This window comes from Lytechinus variegatus, chromosome 14 (genome assembly GCF_018143015.1).
Source record: "Lytechinus variegatus isolate NC3 chromosome 14, Lvar_3.0, whole genome shotgun sequence".
NCBI lineage: Eukaryota > Metazoa > Echinodermata > Echinoidea > Temnopleuroida > Toxopneustidae > Lytechinus > Lytechinus variegatus.
Genome location: NC_054753.1, coordinates 25013400 through 25039199, shown reverse-complemented (window position 1 = coordinate 25039199; position 25800 = coordinate 25013400). Strand labels below are relative to the sequence as shown.

The following is a 25800-nucleotide window of genomic DNA, read 5'->3' as shown; positions in this document are numbered from 1 at the left end:
GGCTTACTCCCAGGGTAATAAATAGAGCACCTTTCGATTGGCTACTAGGGAAGAAGTGCTTAATTAATGCTTCTCATCATATCATTGCACCTTAAATAATCAAAGCAAAAACATGACAACTTTTTAGTAATGACAACCATCATGAAACAGCATCCAGGTTTACCATCCTCACAACACCTTACAGCGACATCAGCTCTTCCCAACTTATTCCACAGTCACACGGGCAAAAACCATCTTCAGACCGACCAAAGATATTACCATATTCCTAATGATACCTTTGGTTGGTCTGGAGTTAAGTTTCATTGGTGTGACTGCATCAATACCAAGTTACACTTACCCGCTCCTTCATCATCCTTGAAGAGTTGTTCAGTTCCAAACTTGAGGATCTCGTCCAGTTCTTTCTTGGACATAGCCCCCTTGGCCTGAGAGCCAAGACCGGGCCGGACCACCAAATGGGTCAACATCATCTTCTTCTTAGCCACCTACACAAATAAAAGGTCAAAATAGGTAATAATTATGAATATGTGTTATCTTTGTTTGTTATAAATAATATCTAAATGTAGTGCCACTTGCATCATAGATGAAAAAGAAAGGTATAGCAAAGTGATGACATCACAATATTGTCCCTTGTGATATTACTGGGGGTTTTTTTAAGTTGAAGTGAGCCAGCAATGAATCCACAGGATTGAAATGTGTTTGGCTATGATTCACAGTTGTACTGATAGTAAAAACAAAAGCCCTTCATCCACACTTTGAACCAATCAACAATCACTGATCTCTTCTTGAATGTATTTGCTCAAGAATCAAGTCTATCAGATATGTAAGCATGTTACATCAAACATTGCATACCATTCCCAAACTCTCCAAATAATATAGCATCCAAAATCCTTATGGTAACCTTGCAATATGATGAAAATTTAAGCTACACCAAGCTTGAAAGATGGTATAATGTACAAACTCATCCCAAATACTGTAACTCTTGTGTTCTCTATGTATCAGAGGTTCTTGACTTACTTGAGTGATTCTTTCCTCCACCGATGCCCTGGTGACAAAGCGATAGATCATGACCTTGTTGGACTGACCGATACGATGCGCCCTGCTGAAGGCTTGGATATCATTGTGAGGATTCCAGTCAGAGTCGTAGATGATGACAGTGTCGGCCGTAGCCAGGTTGATACCCAGACCACCGGCACGGGTTGACAAGAGGAACACAAACTGCTCGGCTCCAGGAGCTGTGAAGAGATTCAATAATGTTATTATTTGATTTAGTGTATTACAGGGTTACTCACTTATCATTTTTAGAGTTAATAAGGTGTTTAGAACTTGTAGATGGAACATCAGAGCTGCCAACCTGAACAAGAACATTTCAGTATTATTAAAGCTGAATATCAGTATTTTGGTGAGGAAATCAGTATTTTCAAAGAAATACCAAGGACACCGCATAAAACTGGAACTTCATATTTAAGTACTACATACGGAAAATATGTACTACTTGGCAGCTCTGCAAAATGTTAATAACTGTAGGAACAAGCTTTGCAATGGTAATCATCTTTTGCTCAAGCATTTTGAATACAAGTCTATATGACTTAATAATATGTGACAAGTAGAAAAATCCCATTGTAGATTAAGAATGGCCGTATGTCTACAGCAACCTGACCAAGAGAAACTGATTGGCCTATCAAGTATTCTATCCTTTAGATCCTTTTGCTACTGGTCATCTTTGATCACAAATTGAATATTGGAAAATGAATGTTCTTACCATTAAATCTGTCAATAGCCTCTTGCCTGAGACCTCCTGTCACACCACCATCGATCCTCTCATACTTGTAGCCTTCACCTTCTAAGAAGTCTTCCAGGAGATCCAACATCCTTGTCATCTAGGAAACAAGGGTAAGATATCTTCAGTTAGTCTTCTGGGAAACAAGGGATTTTTAGCATCAGATTGGTCATGCTATTCACAATTCAAAATCACAAAGAAGATGGATGTTCGAGATGGGGAAGGGCAAAAAAGACAAAAGACGAGAAGTTTGTATTTGTTTGCCTTTCAAGATTGGTTGAATAAACTTGAGATTTAAACTTGAAAAGTGGAGGAGAGTACAAGGGTTGGGATGAGGAATAAGGATGCACTTATTCATGCAAAGTGGGACTGGAATAGTGAGAGGGGGAGGTTCATGAAAGTTTTTAGTACTGACTTAAATGTCAGCTCTGTTAATTTCAGTGAAATCCTTGGTCGAGAAGTAGGGGGGGGGGGGGTCACGAAATCTGTAAGCTAAAATCTTCGATTTTGATTGGTAGACAAGCACTGATCAGAGAACGTGGACAAGCTTCATAAAACAGTGCTTAGGTGTTCAACAGGGATATATTACAAACATGGCTCAACGACCGAGCCAAAACGATCACGCAGATTGAGTAGAAGCACAAATTGCTCACCTGTGAGAAGATAAGAACCCTGTGATTGTCCTTCTTGAGTGCCTTCAACATCTTACTCAGGAGTACCAGTTTACCACATGCCTTGACTAAAGATACCACCTCAAATGCTCCATTCTGGAGTCTTTGAGCCTCCTGAAATGACAGAACAAAGACACAAATTTCTACATATGCTCACTTTTTTTTTAACTTGAAACTTGTCTGCTAAGGGTCAAGCAATTTCATAACTAAATCATTCTGACTACAGTGCCACCATAAAACTGTATACTTCGTAAAGCTGTTATACAGGTCATACAAAACTTTCTGGAAGAATAGCATATAGTAAAGCTTAAGTGGTTCTAATTTATTTTCAACATACAAAAGGACAATCTAAATATGTAGATAAACATTTTCTATGTTCTTTCTGTGTCTAATACCATAATTTCAATGTTAAGTACTTGAAAAACAGTCAAAATTTGTTCATATGAAGGTACAAATGTTGAACTGAATTAAAATTATTTCCATGTCTTCATTAATAACATGCAAAACAAAACAAACATTTCACAGTGATGTATACCACAACTATACAAAAGAAAGGTTATTATGGAAATGTGGTGGGATCATAAAAAGTGTTAAAAAATAACTTGTTTGGATCACAGTGAATTTTGCAATTGACATTCATAAAGCCATGTCTTACTTCAAACTCCACACAATTGATTACATTAACATTGGTTACTTACAGCAGCTGCAGTGGGGAAAAGATAGGGATGGTTGCAACATTTCTTGAGATCCATCATGATGTTGAGGAGGGACACACTGCCGCCCCCGCTCTTTGAGTTCAAGGCCGTGAAGTTGCGGGTCAGGATGTATTTGTAGTACTTCCTGGAGGTCAAAACAAAAGTGAATGGCTAATTAACAATACTTACGACAAATTCGCGTAAGTGTATGTAAGAAAAAAAAACCTACCTAGAAACCACAATACATCTATTTTTGTTCCTCGAAATTCAAATTTTAGAAAAAAATAAACACTGCAAAAAGTACTTAATGGTATTTACCAATTCCTCTGTAGTAAAGACATGGAAATGAGGATCAAATAACAGATTTTTTGATACAAATGACATAATGTTTCCAAAAAAATCTAAAGCAGTTTATTTTTATCCAAAGCAAAAGCAGAAAAGGATTCCATACTCCCCTTAATAGCATTCTTTTGAAAGTCTGAATTTTAAACTTTAAACTCAACAAGTCACAACAAAAGATCTTCTGCTTCTTCTAGTGCAAGTGCTACTTCGAGATACTGAAGAAAAACTGTGATCCAGTAGCCATACTGCTCTGAGTAGAGAACTCTTGTTCTAACTCGCCAAGCATCTAAATATAATCAAATTAATGACAGGTTCTACATTATTTTTGACAGCTATGCAGGCGCTTTCTGGAACGTAGAGAATCTAGTGTCAAATGCCCTTCATGAAAAATACGTCTTGGCGGAGGGTTGGAGAATTGAAACAGTAATTAAGCCCGTTACTAAGGACAAAAAACATATTTGCGAGTTTTCGTCAGCTCTGAAATGTCAGACCAAAACTGCTGTTCCGAATCACCAACCCTCGACAAAGACTTCATTGTAAATTGGCTTCCATTTTCAATGCATTAACTGTGTTGTATGATTCATTCCACATCGCACAGCAAAAACTCACTAATGACAAAGAACAAGAATGATTACATACTTCTGTAAGGGACTGAGTTCCACACGGACGATGAACTCGCTCTTGGACGGCATACCCTTGAGGACGTCTGCCTTCAGACGTCGCAACATGTGAGGTCCCAGGAGGTCGTGGAGCTTCTTGATCTGATCCTCCTTGGAGATGTCGGCAAACTCGGCCAAGAAATGCTGTAGGTTGCTGTGTAGGTCAAAGGGCAAAGTTCAAAGTTAACTTCTCAATGTGTATTACACGATATTACAATAACCAGTGTAATTTGTATAAGGCCAAAGTAGAAAGTTTGAAGATAACTTCTCAATATGTATTACTTGATAACCAGGGGTTCACTTCACAGACAAATCAGTGACATGTTACAAGCTACTATCATTATTTATGGAAACAGTACCATTTGATTGGTGGATGACAAATTTGACAGCAAATTCTGTTATAAATGAGTTTCATGATAACACCACCATGATTACCATTTAGTAATACGGTCTACCAGCACCTGTCAAGTCTGAAAAGGGACTAATATAAATTACTCCTGTAGGAACTTGGCAGGACAGCTTTATGCTGATAAAAGCCAAGCTGGTATAAAACCAATTACCTAGGAAACATTTTACGTCTAGGTTAATCAGTCATAAAGTGGCTGACCTTATAGACGACAGATATTACTCTCGAGCCTTTTTATCAAAGTGGAGACAATGGCAGAGTGGGGATTCTAACTCACAACCTTATGACTATGAGTCCAATGCTCTAACCACTAGACCACACGACATCTAAAATAAAAGTGATGTACATCTACAGAGTTCATATCTTGCAAAAGCTTAAAGTCTTGAGAAAGATTCTGAAAGCTGAATTTCTAATATCCTTGCTTAATATAATGCTCAAAGAAGAAATGTTTATAATTCTTTACCATGGTATAGAAAGGAGAATGAAAAATTCCAACATTTCATAATTTTTAGGTTCCTTCTAATGTAGGAACTGATGTCACTTACTTAAATTCATCTGGACTCATGAAGTTCAATAAATGGAAGAGTTCCTCAAGGTTGTTCTGTAGTGGGGTTCCTGTCAACAGTAGCTTGAAGCGGATATTATAGCCGCTCAAAATCCTGAAGAACTGTAACACGAAAGACAAAGAAATTCTATTGGCACAATTTCTTTACAAATAGCAATAGTAATACTGCAGGAATAAAGGTATGTGACTGCTACAATGAAAATAATTTTGATCGGCAAATTCCCTCATTCACTTCATCAATATTGAGATATACATTTAAGGTAAAGGGCATTTGCCCTTAAAATGACTGAAAGAGCCAACAATGTTAATCGCTCATAAGCGAAAATCAAATGTATTATTTTCAGCCCAAAACATAAAGATTGTGGATATCAATATTGAAGTTCACATGCGATATCACTGACATAAGAATGTAATTGCATAGAAGTGCACAATGCAATCTGATGAAAACTCATTAATACAAAGTATGGTTAACTCTGCAGAATTTAACTTTCTATTTGCTGGAACACAGCTTAAGTCATGGCAATTTTCAGACCAGGCTATGCAAAAATTTCAAGTTAAATTTTTTCCAGGTTGAACAAATTTCTGTGGTCTGAAAACTAATGAAAGTCAAAACCTCTAGTGGTGAAAAAAACTGAAATCATTAAAATAAACTTACCCTTGACTGGTTGTTTTTGAGCCTATGAGCTTCATCGACCACCAGGACATCCCAGTTGACCGACTGGAGGGTGGTCGCGTCAATGCTGACCAGCTCGTAAGAGGTCAAGAGAACATGGAACTTGACCAAGGAACCTTGTCTCATCTTGTAGGCCTTCTTGCCTCCTTTCACTGCATCGTCTTCGAAGGAGAACTCGTTCTCTCTGTAGGAAGAAAACATTGACAAATCATTTAATATCTACAGGGCACTGTCTTTCAGAAGATTAACAGGCTTATGTACTGGAGCACAAGTCTTGACATACATATTTCTTTTTAGAATATTGAAGGGGAGTTCAATCCAAATTAATTTTTTTTTTGAGGAAAAAAAAGAATTAGACCTATTGTAGGTAATAGTTTGAACAATATCGGACAAACAATAAAAAAGATATGAATCGATAATACAAAGAGTTTGTTTGGATGAGTGCCATAGTGCCAAGAACTGAATATAAGAAAAAAAAACTATGACTTCAGTTTAGACTAGAAAATCTCTTACTTTTGCTCAAATTAGAAATGAATTTAACTGAGTAATCAAAGTTTACCTGATAACAGCTCTGCTGTCTTTATCTCCAGTGTATGTGACGACATAGAAGTCAGGAGCCCAGAACTCAAACTCTCTCTCCCAATTGATGATGGTAGATAGAGGAGCACTGATCAAGAAGGGGCCTTTGGTGTGTCCCTGAGAGAAAAAAGGATATGAATGAGTGTAAATTCACATATATTGATATATCATCATAGACATTCAGGAGACTACTGAATTCTTTTATTTCATCAAGATGAAACTAAACTGATGCCCCAGAAAACAAATAATTTGTATTGAAATTATTTAAACATTACAAACCTGTAAAGGAAGACTAATTGAGATTTATTTATCGAAATACACTACAATTGACGCCTCAGAAAATTGCATGCACGAGTTCTTTGTTTTACAATGCAATGTCAATTGCTTTGGATGACAAAGGTGAATCTAAATTTATGACTAAGCAAAACAACTTTTTTCTTATATCATTGAAAAGAAACAATTTAAATAATTTCTTCTTCACTTTCGCTGTTCTCTCTTTCAATATTAAACCCTTCTCCTAATTATCCTCCACCTGCAGCAGTGCAAGTTTACTCCAAATAAGTCTTTTAACGGTTGTAAACTGCATTTGAGTAGTAAAAGGTCATTTGAGATAAACCATGAAGGCGGTTTTCACATTCCCGGACATAGTCATTTGTTATTTGATATTATTCATGCATTCCTTTAAAAAATTATTTTCATCACATCCAAGCTGAAGCATAACAAAGCCTTCATAATTACTGGTATTTGACATTAGCCCAAACAATGGTAAAATGTGCAGCAGACAATAAAGCAGATTTCCAAACTTTACCCTTGATGTACTATCATTCTAGTCATCTGGTCTATACAATGCCTTTCGTTCTTAGAATTTGTATGCTTCGCCTGGAAAGCTCACAAATCATCTCCATCTGAAAATGTTTGTGCTCATCCGAATGAAAAATTGCAAAGGTCATTGGAGAAAAGTTGATTTTGAGCTAACCATGAACTGGCTTATAAAGAGCATAGCATGCTATCACCCATCCCATCTCTTGAACTTTCAAAAGGCATGGTTTTCCCCTATCTTGATTACTTACCTCCTTATATAAAGAGTAGAGGAATGCGATGGTCTGGATGGTTTTACCCAGTCCCATTTCATCGGCAAGGATGGTGGAGATATCGTGAGCCCAGGAGTACCTCAGCCAGTTGAGACCTTCCAGCTGGTATTCGTGAAGCTTGCCTCCACAGGCATCAATGTACTGGGGTTGGACCTCAAACTTCTTCCTCAACTGTGAAGCAAAGCATAGAAGAATGCACGAAGGAGTGTCAATAATAATAATAATAAACATTAACAAGTATAGCGCAGATTTTACATGGATATATTCAGTTGCGCTTGTTCAGAGCTCTTTTTACCTATGTCTACACAGCATATTTGGATAAAACCTAAAAGTAATTGCCAGTCAATTGCAGGTATAGTAGAGCTGTCAACCCTAATTGAGAACAAATCTTATTCTCTATTTTTTTGTTATCCTACTTTCAAGCCTAAAATCCTCTTTTTCTTTAAAACTTTGAAAAACATAACAAAAACCATCATTCTTACATGTTTCAAGAATCCTATTTCTAAGGAAAAAGTCTTACTTAGTGCCACTTTCCCCTTTCAAAATCTCACTAATTAGGATAACATACTACTAATTTGCAGCTCTGCTAAAGGTCAGTAATTAGTCTTTAAAATTGCAAATTCACAATTAATACTTTTTTTATAAATATTGATTCTCTAAAGCCATATATGACACTTTAACTTTGTTTGCTCAAGCATAAATAAATATTTGTCTTTGAAAGAGGAGACTTTATAGCATCTATCAACTTAAAAAAAGTTTCTTCAATACTTTGAATTGAGAGGTATTACCATACATCAATTGTTGCTATATTTTACAACCTTACAAGTAATAAGTTTTTCCAAACATGAACATTGTGTTTTGTTTATACAGATGGTATCAAGATGAATAGAGATCTACACAACACCCCATCAAAAGTTTTTGCAATAATAATAATAAATTGAGTGTCATGAACATATTTTGTACACAGAACAAGGGTACTTACGTCTGTCGTTGGTTCCAATTTCTGGATCGCTCTTTGTTCTCTTTCCTTGCTTTTCTTGTTCTTGCTTTTGCTCTTCTTTTTGCTCTTCACTGGCTCACCAAACATTAAGGCTCTGGTTAAAGGACAACACAGATATTGTTATTGTTTGCATTTCTTGTTTTCTCATTCAACATATACGTTTTCTTTGAAGATATATGCAGATAACCTTGTACACAACATCCCAATATTTCATGCACGAAGAAGGCACCTTTTTGGTTGAAAAGGCATGTTTAGCATTGCAATTTTGTTGGGGAAGACAGTCATTGAAAAGAGAGAATATTTTGAAAGAAAAGAAACCATCAATTCAATATTGTTGAAAAAAAATGGTTAGAACTTTGCACAAGTAATGCACATTCAGTTTGTATTGCTATACAGAATAAAAAATGCATTGGACAAGTTCGGAAAAAACTATATACTAGAGAGTCAAAAGGGGCCTCAGCTTTCGATCCTAGCAGAATCTTTGTTGGAGGCAAAATGACAAACATATGAAGTGAACAACCATAATATAGACCACAGACATGCAACAGCATTACCAGAGCTGCCAACCTGAACAAGAACATTTCAGTATTTTCAAGGCTGAAAATCAGTATTTTGGTGAGGAAATTAGTATTTTCACAGGAATACCATAGAACACATAAACTGAAACTTTAGAAATCAGTATTTTGCATGAAACCATCAGTATTCTTCTCTATTTTCAGTACTAAATACGGAAAATCCGTACTACTTGGCAGCTCTGCATCACTATAAACAAGGAGACAAAAAGGGCATTAGAGAGTTGGGATGACCAATCAGGTTAGAGAAGGGGATGAAAGCAAAGGAGTAGGCACACACAAATATATACAACATATATCCTTTCAGAGCAAAATGAAATGTGATACTTACTTGAGGTCCCAGAAGTACTGGATTTGCTTGTTACCCTCGGGGATCTTTCTTACAAACTCCTCATCTTCCCACGTAGAGTGGTCATAGGCCAAGATCTTCCACTTGATGAAGAAGCTTATATTGCCATAGCGGTCAGTCTAATAAGTGGAGAAATGAAAATAAATATTAAGTTTATTTCATGAATATGAAAATAGAAAGCAAGGTTAAGGCATTTCACAAGGATTAAAGCTGAGATTTAGAGTTAGAGCTAAAGTGCAATTGTGAATTGCGTAATTAACATGAAATACATGTACAGTGAAACCCGTCTATCGTGACTCCATGGTGGGGAACATAAATGTGTTTCAAGGGCAGGTGGCTGCTATAGACAGGTGCCCGCAATGAACATGTGTCCAATTACATCAGTTTGACCGTTTGTGAATAACACATGTTGAAAGATATAACCTTCACACCTTTTCAAAATGATTTCCCCAAAAATACGGAGACGGGGGCATTTCTGACAGGAAATGCTTACTAAAATGATTTTTTTTTAAATACTACTAGGAAAAGCATATAAAAAAAGCTTGGAATGGTACAAATCGAAAACGCTTCTGATGTCTGCAGGTCAATGATGTCCACATTTGCTTACCTTGCTATTGATGATCCTATGTATCTGCATCCACTCGGGCTGCACACCGTACTGTACAAACTTCTCAATGGTGGCAAGAATTTCAGCCTCCACTTCATCTTCTTCTTCCTCCTCCTCCGTGTCTTCTCCCTTCTTCTCAGAGTCTGTCTCAGATTTGTCCTCTTTTTCTTCCTTCTCCCTACTATCCTCTCCTTCTTTGGTCTCTCCTTCCTTGGCTTTGGATTCTGCTTCTTTTTCCTTCTTCTCCTGCTGGTTTGGATGGATAGAAGGTAAGAATTGATAATTTAGAGGAGTCGTATGCACTTAATAACTCTTTGTATGCACTTCATAACTGTTTGTAAGATGTAACCCAAATATCCTTGTTTTTTTATATTTTTCTCTGAGAAGGTAATTTGAATAATATGAAAACTACATGCCGAATTAGAACCTTAGATTCCTAATTGTGTTAACTCACTTGCTCTTTCTCCTCCTCGACCTTGTGTTTATGTTCTTTATCTGTTTCATGATCATGATGGATCTTGGCTTCTTTCCTCTTGGCCCTAGCAATGCTCTCTTCATCATCGAACGTGGGCGGGTCCTCCATGTCATTCTTGCGGATGAAATTCCTGTGCAGGATACTGTGGAAAACCTCCATCTGAAGAAAAATTGTAATAACGATAAAATTACAAAAATAGAACATTCCTTCTACTACTAATAATAATGATAATGCAAAAAGAAGGAATAAATAAGATGAGCATTCCTTGAAAATAATGTAGCCCTTAAACTTGGCAAATAAAAATAAACTGTGTTTAAAAACAAACCCAAGTGACAAATTTTGCTGACATTTGTTTTCTTATTTCAGTGCCATAATGTTCTGGAGTGTTCTTTCATTTCACTTCTACATAATTATAATTTGGCATGAAGCAAGAAAAAATAATTACTGATGATACGAAGATACAGAATACATACCGTATGGGCACTAGTATTCAACCCGGCATAATTCATAGATTTTGACATGTTCACGAAATTGTTTAGAAATAGGGAATTTATCTTAATTTCATACCTTTGTTATTTACAGGGTAATCAGTTGTCGGTATTTTCTTTATCAATCTGTTGACTGTATGCGCGAAGGATTGAATTATGCGGCAATGGCCTTTTGCAATGAATGGTACTAGTATTCAACCTAGTGAGGATAGATAGCAAATCTGAAAAGGGTTTGGATTGCCAAATTAGATCTGGATCTATGTAAGTCTTTGGCTTTGATTAATTCCGTTTGGTCTCATCTCAAATGGTCTAGTCCATAGTCGAATGGGACGAGGGCAGATTGAGAGACGGGGCCATCTTTCATCGCTAGGTTGAATACTAGTGCCAAAAACCATTGCCATATAATTCGATCGCCCGTGCACAAAGTCAACTTGTTGAAGAAAAAAATAACTGAAATAGAATTACCAGCATTTGCTCTTGGAAATAAGACGGGTCTGAAATTCAGGTAAATTCTATATTTAGATTGATTTGAGGAAACTCTCCAAACGGGTTGAATACTAGTGCCCTTATGGTAAATGATTTAAATAATGAGGGAAAGGAATAAATGGATGAAGGTTGAAAGAAAATAATGAACGTAGAATCAATGATTGCACTAATGAAAATATTAAAAGTAAATCAATAAATGGATGAATAACATTTTATTCAAAAGAGCACTGACCTGTAGCTCTGACACCCATTCACAATGCCAGAAAGACAAGCCATGGAACTTGCAGAAGAACTCCCTGATGGGCTTAGGTTTCTGCTCCCGGAGCTTCTTCAGGATTGGATCTTCCTCCTTGGGCTCGGCTCCTTCCTCTGGCTCCTCCTCGGGATCCAGTGGAGGCATCTCCGGTGTGTTCCATCTCCAGGTCAGGATCTTCTGGACACGCCCTGGAGGCGGTTCACACTGCAAGATGGAACAAAATTGTCATGTCAGTGGCTGGTCTATGCAAACCTTGTACCACGTGAGGCAAGGCTCCACATTAACTTTTTTGGTGGTGGCCCGTTTGGGCCACCAAAACCTTCAAATAATTTTTTTTGGTGGCCCATTAGTAAAGTTTGGTGGCCCGAAAAATATAAAGAAAAACATTAATTAAAAATGAATAAAACAAACTGAAATATTCTGCAGTCACTACCATGTACCACTATTCTTTGTACATCTTGTATGTACATCGTGCTTGCTGTTATTTTACTTTGCTTATTTTGTGGTAATATATAAATTGTTCTATCATTGTGAATATGAAATGATTGAAAGAGAATAAAAGAATTGTATTGTTCCCAGGTTGTGTGGACTTTTAATCTCAGTATAGACACACACTCATAATGGTAAAGTAAATAAATAGTGCATATAGCAAACTCAGATTGATTTACAAAACAATGATTTTTCCTTTCTTCCTTTTTGATCGTAAAACCTAGATTATGCAGGCCCCAAATCCAGTTTATTTTCCAGCATATTATAGCAGGAGAAAATCACAGAAAATATGCTGCAGAATTAGAACAATGTATAAAAGGGGGAAATAAACAAAAATAATTTTTAGAATAGTATATTGAAAAAAGAAACAAAAATTGTGAAAATGAATAAGTGAAATAAGACAAATAAAAAAATGAAGTAAGAAAAAACAAAGAACAGGAAAAAAAAATTGAGAAAAAAACAAAAGAAAATGTAAGAAAAATGAATAAGACAAAATTATCAGAAAAAATTGGGAAAATTATTATTATTATTCAGTAGAAACATGTTCTTTAATCAGGCATATTCAATGGGAAGGGGTATAAATGGTTTAATCACTGTAAAAAAAATATGACAGAAAAAAAAAAGAAAATGGCAAAAGTTATCTGGAAAAAACAGTGAGAAAATTCCTTCCCTATATTTGACAAAATGATGGAAAAAATTCACATTTCATATCAATGAAATGCCTTCCCAAAGTATTTACTTCCTTAGGAGTGGTTTAAGAAGTCATTTATAAACAAGAAAGAAAGAAGCTGTCTATTCAAGACAGCTTCGAAAATAAACCAAATATCAACATACATACAAATGCACATGTGGGACTGTGATGTACTCACCTATGTGTATTAATGCATTTGGAAATCGGTCTTTTTGAGTCAAAAGAGAGGTCATAATTCCTCCTTTTAATGCTTGCAAATTATCAGGGGTTTCAGTAATATGGACTGTAGAAGGGCATTTCATTGGTGTAAAATGTGACTTTGACGTAGATTTTCAAAGTTCTGGGGAAGATTTCTTAGCAGTAACATTTCGCATCGCAGCTCCCTGAGTCTGAATAGTCTGCTAGCGCACTAGCCAGCTGCAGTGGTTTCGATCACGCATGCAAAGCTCAGCCAGACAGACAGCACGGCCGGCTGAATAACAGTTACTGTATGCTAGCGGTTGGCCTACATACTGTCATGACTAGGCAATCTTTGTGCGTGTGTATTTGTGTGTAGATTAACAAAAAAGGCGCATGACGAATTGACTTGCAATTTGAACTGTAGAAAGTTGATAAATGCATGCAAAATCGGGAGAAAAATTGCGCTACTTTGAAAATTATTGGTTGCCCGATTCGGGCCACCAAAACTTAACATTTTTTCAATAATGGTTGCCCGAGATGAATTTTTGGTGGCCCCGGGCCACCGCTAATGTCGAGCCTTGCCTAAGGTGTCAAACAGTGTTATATTGGAAATCACTACACAGCTTCCTTTCCATCTCTTATAATTTACAGTATCATTTCCAGTGCATATACATTATACATGTTGATATCTATGCTGTAAATGTGTAAAATCTTCAAGACAACAAGTCTATAAAGAATTGTGTAGTCAATCAGCAAGGGAAGAACAATCATTCAGCATGAGCGTATTTCCGGGGACCATGGGATGCACAATTTCTTTAAATAAGAAGTCTCCAACGGTGCATAATATTTAAGAGGAATGATAGTTTTCTTAAATTGACAGTCACACATTATAAATATACACCTTAACCCTAAATCTCCCGGGGTATTTTGATTCTTGTCATTCCCGGGGGGAGGGGGGGGCCATAATGGCCCCCCCCTTAAGATCTCGGCCGCCGATCGCGCGAGCGACGCAAAAATTTGCACGCTGCTAGTGTGCGATGTAATCTACAAGGCTGTATGGTAAAATTTTCCAAAATAATGAGATTTTATTTTATATGAATTAATTATGCTAATTTATGCATAAATCATACTTTTTGCTCTAATTCACTAAATAAAGCTCCTAGAATGCTAATTTTTGGTAAAAATTTTCTTTGTAGCATTCTTAACAATCGTAATTCAAAAAAACTTTGGTTTGGAAATAAATTTCTTATGTATTTTATTGTTTTATGAATTTCTTATGTATTTCTTTGTTTTTTATTGTTTTTTCAATGGAAATTGTTCCAGACATAATTCTGATCATAAACAAGGCAAAATTAATTAAGTTTAATCAGTAAAAGTAGAAATAATGATACATTTATGAATTTTGGCTAAATACGCAATTTGCATTGGATTTGTACATGAAATCACTTTTATGAGCAATTTTGGGTCTGACATGCACTTGCATAATGTTGCGTAATGTCGTAACTGCGTACCCGGGCGTCACAACTTTGGTCTCAAAATTTGCGCGAGACTTGAATGTAAAAAGTCAGTGAGCTGCGAGGTGAAAAAATTTCGCGCAGCAGATATATCGCGAAAATTGTTGAGGGGGGGCCATTATGGCCCCCCCGGGAGAATTAGGGTTAAGCCCATCTCGCACTTTGCGATTCATTGCGATCCGAATTTCAAATTAATTGTGGTAACATGGATATTCCAATCGATAAAATATTACGGCTCAGAGTTCAGAATAGTGGTGGGACTACTGAAATCGACATTCAGTCCAGTTAGAGCCTCCCTGAATGAATAAAAACAAATTCAATTCCAAATCATAATGACGTCATCATCGGCTGCGACTTGAAGCCAATTTGGACTTTACTCTGACCATAGGGCTTGTCGCAAAGTAAAAATATGATTTCAGCTGAGCCAAACTTTAAATAAGATCATCCTACTTCTTATAACTTTCATATTCAATGCAAAATGCGATTTCTTGAAAAATTGCGTCGCACCGAACCGCAGAGTGTGAGACAGGCTTTAAGTACTGCTAGGATTGAAGCGCACATCCTTGACTGTAAATACAGTGTATAAGTAATAATATTCTGACTCACAGCACATCTGGGACAGACCCAGTCATCTTCAGGGACTCTGCGTAGGGGTGGGTTGAGGCAGAAGATATGGTAGGAGGACGGACACTGCTCACAGCACAGCAGCTCCCCACCGTCGTGGCAAACGCGGCAGAATTCCATGTGTTCGTCTGTAGGTTCAGGCTCTGGGACGCCCTCTCCTTCCTGTAAAGGACATGAATGATGTGGAAAGTATTATCAAACTGTTCGTATGGAAAGAGCAATTGGGACTGATAATGTAGTACGGTGTACTAATTGTCTGGACATGAGTTTTATTCATATGCCCTTTTTCTCATGTATGTGCATAGCAAGTTTGTTCTAAAGCAGTTCTGAATAAAATATGATTCAGCAAATAAAAGCAAAAATTTAATCACTTCTAATCATTTGCATTTTTTTAATTAGGAAAGCTTGAATACATATCACAGTCCTTCACGTTTAGAATTTCGTGGAGCTCAATAAATTGCTCTCCTTATTTTCTAAGGAGCTCAATTGAGCTCCTCAGAATCACTCTAATTGAGGAGCTCAAATCAGTTCAATACAATACATGTATGATACATTGTAGATTTTTCTTAACATCGTATAGACAATAGCTGTGCAGCTATTAACTAATCTGTGGTGAAACTAGGCCTGGGTCAATATAATTACAAAATATTGTGCTCCTGCTTTAAAAAAAGAATTAATACTGTACAAAAAAATTACTAAAAATTTCACATTTTACGTCTTTAAATCCATGAAATGGCTATCTATTTTCCATAATTCCTTGATATTATTTTGATTTAGTTGAAAACTATCAGAAAAATGAAGAATATTCACCTCTTTCCCTGTCTCTGATTTGAATTAACACTTGGCAATTATTGTAGTCCCACATGTAGACTTCCAAAGTGTTGCCATGAAAATCTACATATGGGACTACATGGGACTGCAATATTTACCAAGTTTAAAATCAAATCAGAGTAGGGAAAGAGGTTAATATTTTCATTTTTCGGTAGTTTCCAACTAAATCAAAACAATTTCAAGGAATTATGGAAACAGATGCCTATTTCGTGAATATAAAGATGTAAAATGTGAAATTTCAGCAACTTTTTGTGAAGGTTTATTAGGAGCACAGTAGGAGCGCCGGCGATATTGCGCTCCACAAAAATAAAGGTCTGATATCAGGTAGTATTTTCTTGTTTAATATGGCAATGCCTCAGATATCATCTGTGAGCACCAATGATTGCTTAGTTCAAAAAGTACTTCATTGAATTCTTTCTTTTGAAACAAAAACTGTCCCAAGTCATTTTTCAATATAGATAAGCTATATTTTTTAAAGACATTTTTTATCAATAAAAGTATTCAAAATGTGTTTATAAAATTGTGTTTATGTGATTATTATTAATCTTCTTTGATTCTGTGTACATTAACAGATTGCAGAGGTTTTTTTTGTAAGCTGAAACACATTAGCCTCTTTACTCACTATTAAACTATAAAAGCACCAATAGGTTTAGCATACCAGATATATTTTTCTGTACTGACAGCAGAGAAACTTTGTTAGCGCTAACAGTGCGATAACAGAGGCCCTGTTACAATTGGTAATGTGGCATCGTGGCCTAATGTTACAACAATGCATTACTTACACATTGAAATAAATGTTTGACTTCACAATCCAAAAGATGTGACTGGGCTTACTGTTAGCGCTCTGTTAGGCTAACATTTCTGTGTGGCCGGCACTGAGCTTTTATAGCGCGAGTTAAAGAATTTTGAAGGGTACTGATCAGTTTGTTACGTCACAGACTTAGTACAAATGGACATTCAACATGAGAATTTCATGGCCCCACCTGTTTTCCAGTTGCCCACAGCGATCCTTGCACGAGGGAAAATCCCTGCCTGACTTTACCAACAATGCCATGCGCTCTTAATATCCATTTTCAGTGCATAATATTATGCCATTGACATTGTGCAATTGTCGTCTGATCATAAGAAAAAAATCCTGTTAAATTTTGTCAATCCTGTGGAATTCTACGCCCATTTCCGACGAATTTTCGCTGCAATTTCGTTGTAGATATTCTGATCTGCACAGTGACAGCAATAAATTCCGCTAGCAGTTGTTTGTGATGTACGTTAAAATACGGAAATGCAAGGCTCTTTTCTTGTTACAGCGATCATTTGGACAGGGCTAAGCATTCGCTGCTGTGTGTACTGCTTTTGGAGGTGAACGAACATCACGAAGAGTGGGAGCAGTACATAATTGATTTCTGCTGTCTGTCACAGTGTTTTGCGATCTGCTTGATGAGCGTCAGCTGTTCGCGCTTTGTTGATGAGAGGATTAGCGGCGACCGTGAATGATTCAAAGGAGGGGATTCGTTGCATGTCCATTTGTAATAGGTCCATTGTGCAGCATGCTCTCTAAACTTACGCAGTGTGGGCAGCTCCATTTGCCCTCTGGTGCAGTCTCCAGCTCTGGGTCTAAGCACACCAGATGGTATGCCTTGGGGCAGGTATCACAGAGAATGATCTCACCTCCTTGTTGACACACTTCGCAGTAATCCTGATGATCGGTCTGTAGGATAGTATACAAATATATCAGGCTTTGAGAAAGTTTAGAGGGAATTATTCATCCAAGGTTGATCTATACCTGTAGTCCTTGCTGATCTGTAACCTAGGCCTGAGCGAATGTGAACAAGTTCCTGTGTGGGCTGTGCGCGGCTTCTACTCTACTCCAGTTAATGAGAGGTCCTCTGCGCTGCAGTTTCAATCAAGATGTAAATTCCATCGCGCATGCTAACTTAGAGGCTCTTTATCACATTGGATCTTGACTCATCTTGTTGGGTATGATTATTCGCAATTTAATTATCCTGTGTATGAAATTGCTGAATAAAGCGATGTCATCACTGAATTATCTCTTCTGTATGGTTGATGATAAACTAGACCCAATTCCACATTGACTTTTCAGATACAAGTAATTTGAGTGAGCGCAAGCTAGCTATGGTTACATTTTTTTCCAGATACAACAGTATGGATCCGGATCCAATCAAGTCAGGGAGCATGCACAGTTCTCCCTTGAGAAATGGTATCGAGCGGAGCATGCGCAGTCCTCCTCATGAAAGTATATCAAAAACTATTCTGAGCTATTTGCAGATAAAATAATTTGTGATTACTATTGAAATTATATTCTATTACATGCAGATGATAAATAATACATTAAAGTAGATTAAAGTAATTGTTTGAATTCTAACAATAAGAGTTGGAAACGATTTACATCTAATTGAAGCACATGAAACTGAACAGTCTTAATGAGTTCTAGCAATAACTTAGGATTACAAAAAATTCAATTGTGAACATTTAGCTTTTTTTCAAGTAGTAAGTCTTTATTACACAGTTTTTATTCAATCTTTATTAAAATTATACTTGTTTACTTTATGACCTTCCTACCATGGTTCAACTCAATGTAAATAATAAAAATTTGAATTTTACCTCATAACCATCTTCATCTTCAGAACTGGTCGGCTTCTTCTTTTTCTTCTTCTTAGCCGGAGCCTTGGGCTTTGTTGCTTTGGGGGCTCTGTTGCGGGGTGCTGGTCGACTTTCGGACTTCTTTGCGTTAGCTTCTTCTTCTTCCTCTGCTATGGAATGTTCACTCTCACTCAGACTATCACTGTCCTCCTGAATGTTAAAGATGATCAATATTAACCAATCTTACATGTACTTAGAAGGGAAAATCTGCATTCATGTTTGCATGGATTCTCCAATATCTTATACAGCACTTGCAGGTTGTCAATTGATGCAACGCTATAGAATTGCAGGTTGTCAATTGATGCAACGCTATAGACAACTTGCAGGTTGTCAATTGATGCAACGCTATAGAATTCAGGAAGTTTTTCTTATTCATGAACCTCATACAATGCACTTGCATGATTTTTTTTCTTCTACCATTTGTAGACAGAATAATAGAACTTTCTATTCACAGATAGGTAGTGTTAGTTGATTGATATATAAATGTTTTCTTAAATTATCAGGCAGTTACTATCAGAATGTATTAAAATGCCTGATCTTAACATATTTCATGTGCTTTCAGTTTAAAATGGGTTTAGGCAAAATACAAAACCAAATCAATATTTGCATAGAAACTTACATCCCTCGGGTCAAAATTCACAAGAAACTTAACTGAGGGTATTTACATATACTCACACTCTCACTAATTCCTACCAAAACAAAATTAGCAAAAGTTTGATTATTATACAAATTTTTTAAAGTTAACATACTAATAATCAGATTCACAAGGAAAAATAAACATTAGATTAGAATCACAAAGTGAAATAACATTCAATGAAAATTATCAAGGCCTTTTTGTACTACAAATGATACATTCTGGTTGCTTTATTTTTCTGGCAGTCTGTTCGTTAATACAAATGAAGAACTTACAGAGGGAGTTTTCCTCTTCTTGCTTAATCCTCCAACCTTTATCTTGAGTGGGGCCACAGTCTTCTTCTTCTTGCCTTTGTCCTTACCCTTTCCTTTACCTGCTCAAAAAGATGTACATAGCAAATGCACATGAATTATGTATGGCAGAACTAAACTGCAGGTCCAAATCACGTGACTTTGAAATGAAATCATATAGATCATAAAAATATTAGATTTGTATAGTGCAAGTATCCACCTTGCTAGGTGCTCCTATATTACCCCGGCTAAGCTGGTCTTACCGATTCCGGTGCACACAGCTTTTTGAAACTTCCTGCCGGTACCCATTTACCTCACCCGGGTTAAGTGCAGCACAATGTGGGTAAATTTCTTGCTGAAGGAAACATGCCATGGCTTGGAATCGAACCAACGTCCTTCAGATTCAAAGACGAGAGTCTTAAGCATTAGACCACGACACCCCCACACGTCATCAGCCTACACTCCACTTAAACCAATTCAAAGTAAAGCTTGGAAATTAAGGTGGTTATACTGGTTATCTAATCTGCAAGAATATTTCACAACACCAAATCATCACACCTTTGTATGGGCAGTTTTATGGAAAAAATGAGACAAAATACCGAATTAACAAAAACATTTCAGGAATGTGGATTTGTACAACTCAATATGTTTTTAAATAACATAGTTTTTACCGGGCGATAATGCTACATAAAGAAAATTTCTTTCTCACTCAGTGAAATAATTAAAAAATTTGACAAAGCCCACCACATAACCAGCAAATTCACTGCAATTGAAATTTGAGTAATAATTTAACTAAAATCGATGCTAATTGCTATACATGTACATGATATAGAATTTGAAGATAACATTTTCCCCTTACCTTTACCTCCCTTCTTTTCTTTCACTTCTTCCTCCTTCTCCTCTTCTTGAACCTTCACATCTACTTCCAAGCTCTCTCTCTTAGAATCCTCCTCTTCTTCAGCCTCTGCTTCCTTCGCTGGAGCTGAAGGTTTGAAGTCAATGACGGGAGGGGCCACTGCTTTCTTCTTCTTGGGGTTGTTGGCAGCGAATTCTTTCCACAGAGCTGCCAAGAGGTTGACCAGCTTCTGTGAGTGAAGTTTTGGGGCCCGGTCCAAAACCAGAGGACGGATGTTATCAGTGTAGAGTTTGTAGTTGATGAGTTCATCGTAGTCGGATTCGGTGTACTCCATTTCGAACTCCTCGATGCCGTACTTCCGCATCAAGTCCATTGATGTCTCGGTTTGTGGCTTTGGAGGAGGGATCAGGTTTAATTGGAAATCCATTGGCTGAAAATAAAAGTTAGAGTCAAATACATGTATGAAAGCAAGGAGATCGCTACTGTAATATAATTGCATTTAAATATTTCAAACATGTAACTACCCGACGTTAATGATGATTTCTTTAACATCAGTTTTCCTTGTGTCAGTTTTTGATACTATGTAGGCCTACAATCAACGTTCAATTTCACATGCATTGGATCATGAAAGAACATGCATATCATCAATCTTCATTATTCATCAGAAACGAAAGTGAAACATATTTTAGAAAAAAAAATCAAATCATGAATAAACTAAAAAATAACAAAGAAAATAAATATAATGAAAAGAACAAATTAACAAAAATATTACAAACATTTTCAACACCTGAAATCAAAGTGAAAGATAAGGAACAATTTACACTGTATATGTGCTGGAATGGAAGCCTCTACTTGGAATCATTCTGCTTGGTGGAATTATTTTAGTTCACACCCCTACCCCTGCTTAACATGCCCCTACAGTGAACAACTTTTCATTACATTCCATCGTTCCTGTCAATCATAACATGCAATCTAAGTGCACTGATGTATCTAAGGGAAATAATGCCACAATAATTTTGAAATTGAATGTCAATTTTCAGAGATGCGATTCCAACCTTGAATTCTTTCTTCTTTTTGCTCTTAGTTTTGGCCTCTCCTTCAGAATCATCACTGCCATGGTGGTCACTCCCCTACATGCAAAAACAAGCCAAAACCACAAGCAAAAAAGATATTAATCCAAACCAAAATGATGAAAATGTAACATGTACAGTATTCAATGGGGTCATGAAGTGATCAAAAAGCATAATTAGTACTGTGAACATGTACACTGTGCAGTTAAACTAAATATCACTTTAAAAAATATACGGAGCCCCCCCCCCAAAAAAAAAAAATGCTCAAAATAGCACTGGAAACTTGAGTACGGATCCCCAATCACTGCATTATTAAAGCTTATTGAATATTCCCCTTTTTTGCAGTAAATCATGAGAAGTAGCCACAGGAAGAAAAACAATATTGCCTATCTTTAAGTGACATTTTCACCTTAAAATCAATTGTAGGTACATGAACTTGTACATCTCAAACATCTAACATTAAAGGGTCTTTAGAGACCAAGTTTTTAAGCCTACATTAAGGACTTTAAACTTACTGGCAGCAAACCACAAATCGTTGCGTCGGTGCAAGAACACTCTTAATACCACACTTTTACATGTTGCATGCATGCAAAAACACCAAGTAGCAGCACGTATAAGTGCACAGATGTTCTTACACCGACACAACAAAATGTCTGTGTACTTGATAGGCTACATGACAAAACTGCTGCCATAAAAAAACACATTAAAAGCATACATTACGTGGATTTGAGTGCAGAATGCAAATTAAAAACACTATCATCTTGTAAATGAGAAACCAGTGAAGGCTCATGCATTTTGTTAATACTTTCATCATGAAACTGCGTAAGAACAAATATAAATGCACCTTAATTTTTTTTAAAGATATGGTGGACTGTACATACAAGTAGAAGGAACTGCCTAAAAGAATGAATAGTTTTCATGTATCATATGATCAGGATTCATTCTAATATTTTGGTGATTAGGAATCAACACTTTTTTGCTGTGACTAACATACAGAAAAGATTTATGATTATGGAACTACATGTACATGTATACAAACATGTAGCTTGGGCAATTCCGCTACATTTTCCCTTCATATCTGAAGTATTACAATACTTGAGAGCAATAACTTACAGCACCTTTATATAGAAATATTTACTTCCCACTTTACAAAGCTCAAATTATTTCATTTTTAGTTAAAAAACTTCAAATCCACAAAAAGTGATTTTAATAGAAAAACAAATAAAATATATACATGTAATTGTAAAATATTAAGATAACTTGGATTTTTTTTAATTCTTAAATTCAATCAAACATTTTACAGCATATCTGCAGTGCAAGGCACATGTGCGGCCACATGCATACAGTATTGTATCAATACATGTAGGTAATTGTTGAGAAATTGGTTTGATACAAGAAAATAAATATTTCAAAAATGCTACAGGTACATGTACTAAAAATTTAACATCTTGACACTTTTATTGTAGATTATAGTTCTAAGTAAAACCATCAGTACTTGACTCTGGATCTCAAAAAATAATCTGTGATTTATGGTATTGTTTCATTTTAGATGATTTTTTTAAGAGTAATCTTTACATTTACCAAAACTTAAATACTTAAATATAATGTATGCAACTACGATTTACTGATGACTGAAACTCTGAAAGTGTGATGAATTTAAAACAATAACTACATGTTGTATGCAGGCCCTCCGCCCTCACATTCACAATAAGGTCTTCAATCAGACATGATGCTATAATGCGGGCCTACCAATCCTTCCAAATTCTTATAAAATGACAATGTGCAAATTAGTGTGAATGGTAACAGAAACAAATTGAATACAAACTTAATTATAAATGTATGCAAAATTATGTTTTTTTTCACAGTATGTATGAAGCCTTCAACTCAAGAAAATTTCATTTCTAAAAATGAATTAGATATTCCACATCTAACTTGTACATATTTATTTACAAGTTATACAAATGTGATTAACAGCATGTATTAGTCACCAACAATAAAAAATGAAATACATGCAATAAATTCAAACAGGGCCAGCTTTGACTGAAACACATGAACAAATTACCTCACTATCTCTCTTGCGCTTTTTAGATTTTCCATCCTTTCTTTTGTCCTTCTTATTCTTTTTACTTTTTTTCTTCTTTGGTGGGGTATCCCCATCTGTGAAAAAAAAAAATTTACAAAAAAATGTTGACAAAATGTGCATTACTACAATTGAAATCAAACACTAAAATATTTTCAAGTTTAGCAGACTGAAAATTGCCATTTCAATCGATTGCCATGTATATTTACCGGTAGATATTTAACTTAAGTTAGAAATTTCTTTTGAATCATAAAACTTGATGAACATGTACTGTGTAGGATAACCCAATAATAACTTGCTATAAAGACTAAAATGTATAATATATGAACAAATTTTCAGTCAAAATATTGCTTTCCTAAAATATTCTTTTCCAGTCATTGACATTGTAATTTGTATTGCCAAGCGCAAACAGCTAGCCGCACTAATTCACTCGCACAGCTGTTTTCATACATGTGTACAACGCAGAAAGCACACGCTAAAAGCTATTCACGTGTAAGCAACACACATACACACATGCTTTGTCAAGCACGGGCACACAGCTACACACAAGCTCATTCATTCACCGTGCGAAAATGAACAGATTGATAATTATCTTCATAACTAATCCGCTTGCGGCTCTTCGCAAAAAGCTCTAATTTTCACACTTTATTCAGTCCAATACAAGAAAAATAATACCAGCAGAGTAAAACTAAGTTGTCATAGCATAACATGGACATACATTTCTTAGGATTTGGCGCCGGGAGTTCAAAAAAGTGTTATTGGAAGATCGCCGGTGTTTTAGCGTTCGCTAGAGACGATGATCGATCACGTCGTTATTTTAGTTACGATGATCGGCGGACCTTGACCAATCTCGGATATATTGCTTAAAAATCACGATTTCGAGCTGGAAAATAACACGAGCATTCTTGGAAACCTCAAAAATTGTTAGATACACCATAAACCACGCCACAACATAATTTGATAGCAAACCAATCACTGTATCCCACTCATAAAAATCGCCAATATCATCGATATTTTCAATAATCATTCACATACCGAACTCGGCCTGTTCGCCTCCCTCGTTGATGGCCCCACTCTCACCGGTCGTGTCTAAATCATATCCATAATCTTCCGTTTCTTCGTCCTTTTTGGAAGCTCCTGGCATTTTGGAATGATGTGAGAATATTCCGCGAACGGAATCCTCCAGCCAGAATACTCACACCCTGTCCCAAAGTGATGAAGAAAATCCGGGTTACCGAAAGGGGAGGAAGTCAGAAGATGGCGGAGACAAAAACTTACCCCCTCGACAAAAGGGTAGTAAATCGTTAATTGCACATGCGCATAATGACGTCAGTGGCCCTTACTTCCATCCCATAATAATTACTTCTCCATCCCATAATAGTTACATCTTAGTTAATGGCATAGGCTAAGGATAGCTTACTACTGGGATATGTAAGATGTGTTTGGGGTGATTTTGGAGGGGACATATTTTGAGTTATGATGAACTTGACGACAACACACCCTTATTCAATGAAGCATTATAAATTGATATTGTTTACAACACTCGGCTTATAATGCGTGTTTCTTTACAAAATGTACCTTATTTACATATCTGAAGCCTGCGTGGTATATATATGTTTCCACATTAACATAATTTCATGATAGTTCGGGGGTGCGGTCTTCCAGCTCACATTCATATATTGACATTTTGGCAGTTTATTAGGCCTATATTTCAGCAAATCTTAGTGATAGTTACAGTGGGAGATTTCTTTTTGAATCGAATTTAGGAAATTGGAATTGAAATGTTTAAAACTTTCTCACTTTGTTCTTCGCTCAGTATACATTCACCCTTTTAAATTTCTTCAGTCGGTCTTTAGGCCTATATCCCTCAGCGAAGGAATGACAAAATAATTTGAACTTTTTTATTTTCTTTCTTCGCTCAGCAATCTGGAACTTAGAGCTCCTTCAATATAAAGCCCTATACATGCATTATGGAGACAGTAAAATTGTTCATCTTGTTCTTTGCTGGGCAAAATCTTCCTCCATTCAACTTTCTAATTTCGCTCATTCGATCTGCAATGCTAGTTTCAGTTTTATAGGAAAGTTTTAAAACTTTTTCATCGCTATGAAAGTAATAGAATTCATACCCAAATGTTTGAAACTTTTTCGATTTTTCTTCGCTTATGCGCAGGTTAGCTCCTTTAGACTGTTTT

The 25800-nt window shown here is 36.3% G+C and overlaps 1 protein-coding gene across 10 annotated transcripts in view; it reads right to left on the bottom strand.

Annotated features, from left to right (window-relative positions):
• The window catches only part of LOC121427475 (chromodomain-helicase-DNA-binding protein Mi-2 homolog), a 47929-nt gene extending 23008 nt beyond the window's left edge, over positions 1-24921 (bottom strand). For 7 of the 10 annotated variants that reach the window (XM_041623882.1, XM_041623883.1, XM_041623877.1 and 4 more), the window contains exons 1-23: positions 24644-24921; positions 23591-23685; positions 21514-21588; positions 20462-20888; positions 19588-19685; positions 18640-18828; positions 17582-17725; positions 15172-15351; positions 11668-11895; positions 10441-10620; positions 9987-10235; positions 9362-9498; positions 8441-8552; positions 7438-7629; positions 6348-6484; positions 5771-5972; positions 5096-5217; positions 4125-4298; positions 3147-3288; positions 2431-2562; positions 1760-1877; positions 1015-1232; positions 338-482 (exon numbers count right to left, since the gene is read on the bottom strand). In XM_041623882.1, the coding sequence (XP_041479816.1) occupies positions 338-482; positions 1015-1232; positions 1760-1877; positions 2431-2562; positions 3147-3288; positions 4125-4298; positions 5096-5217; positions 5771-5972; positions 6348-6484; positions 7438-7629; positions 8441-8552; positions 9362-9498; positions 9987-10235; positions 10441-10620; positions 11668-11895; positions 15172-15351; positions 17582-17725; positions 18640-18828; positions 19588-19685; positions 20462-20888; positions 21514-21588; positions 23591-23685; positions 24644-24752 (3805 nt within the window). In that variant the 5' untranslated portion in view covers positions 24753-24921. The remainder of the gene's footprint in view (positions 1-337; positions 483-1014; positions 1233-1759; positions 1878-2430; positions 2563-3146; positions 3289-4124; positions 4299-5095; positions 5218-5770; positions 5973-6347; positions 6485-7437; positions 7630-8440; positions 8553-9361; positions 9499-9986; positions 10236-10440; positions 10621-11667; positions 11896-15171; positions 15352-17581; positions 17726-18639; positions 18829-19587; positions 19686-20461; positions 20889-21513; positions 21589-23590; positions 23686-24643) is intronic. The other 3 variants (XM_041623878.1, XM_041623886.1, XM_041623884.1) reach the window with 3 other exon arrangements.
• Positions 24922-25800: the final 879 nt, after the last annotated feature.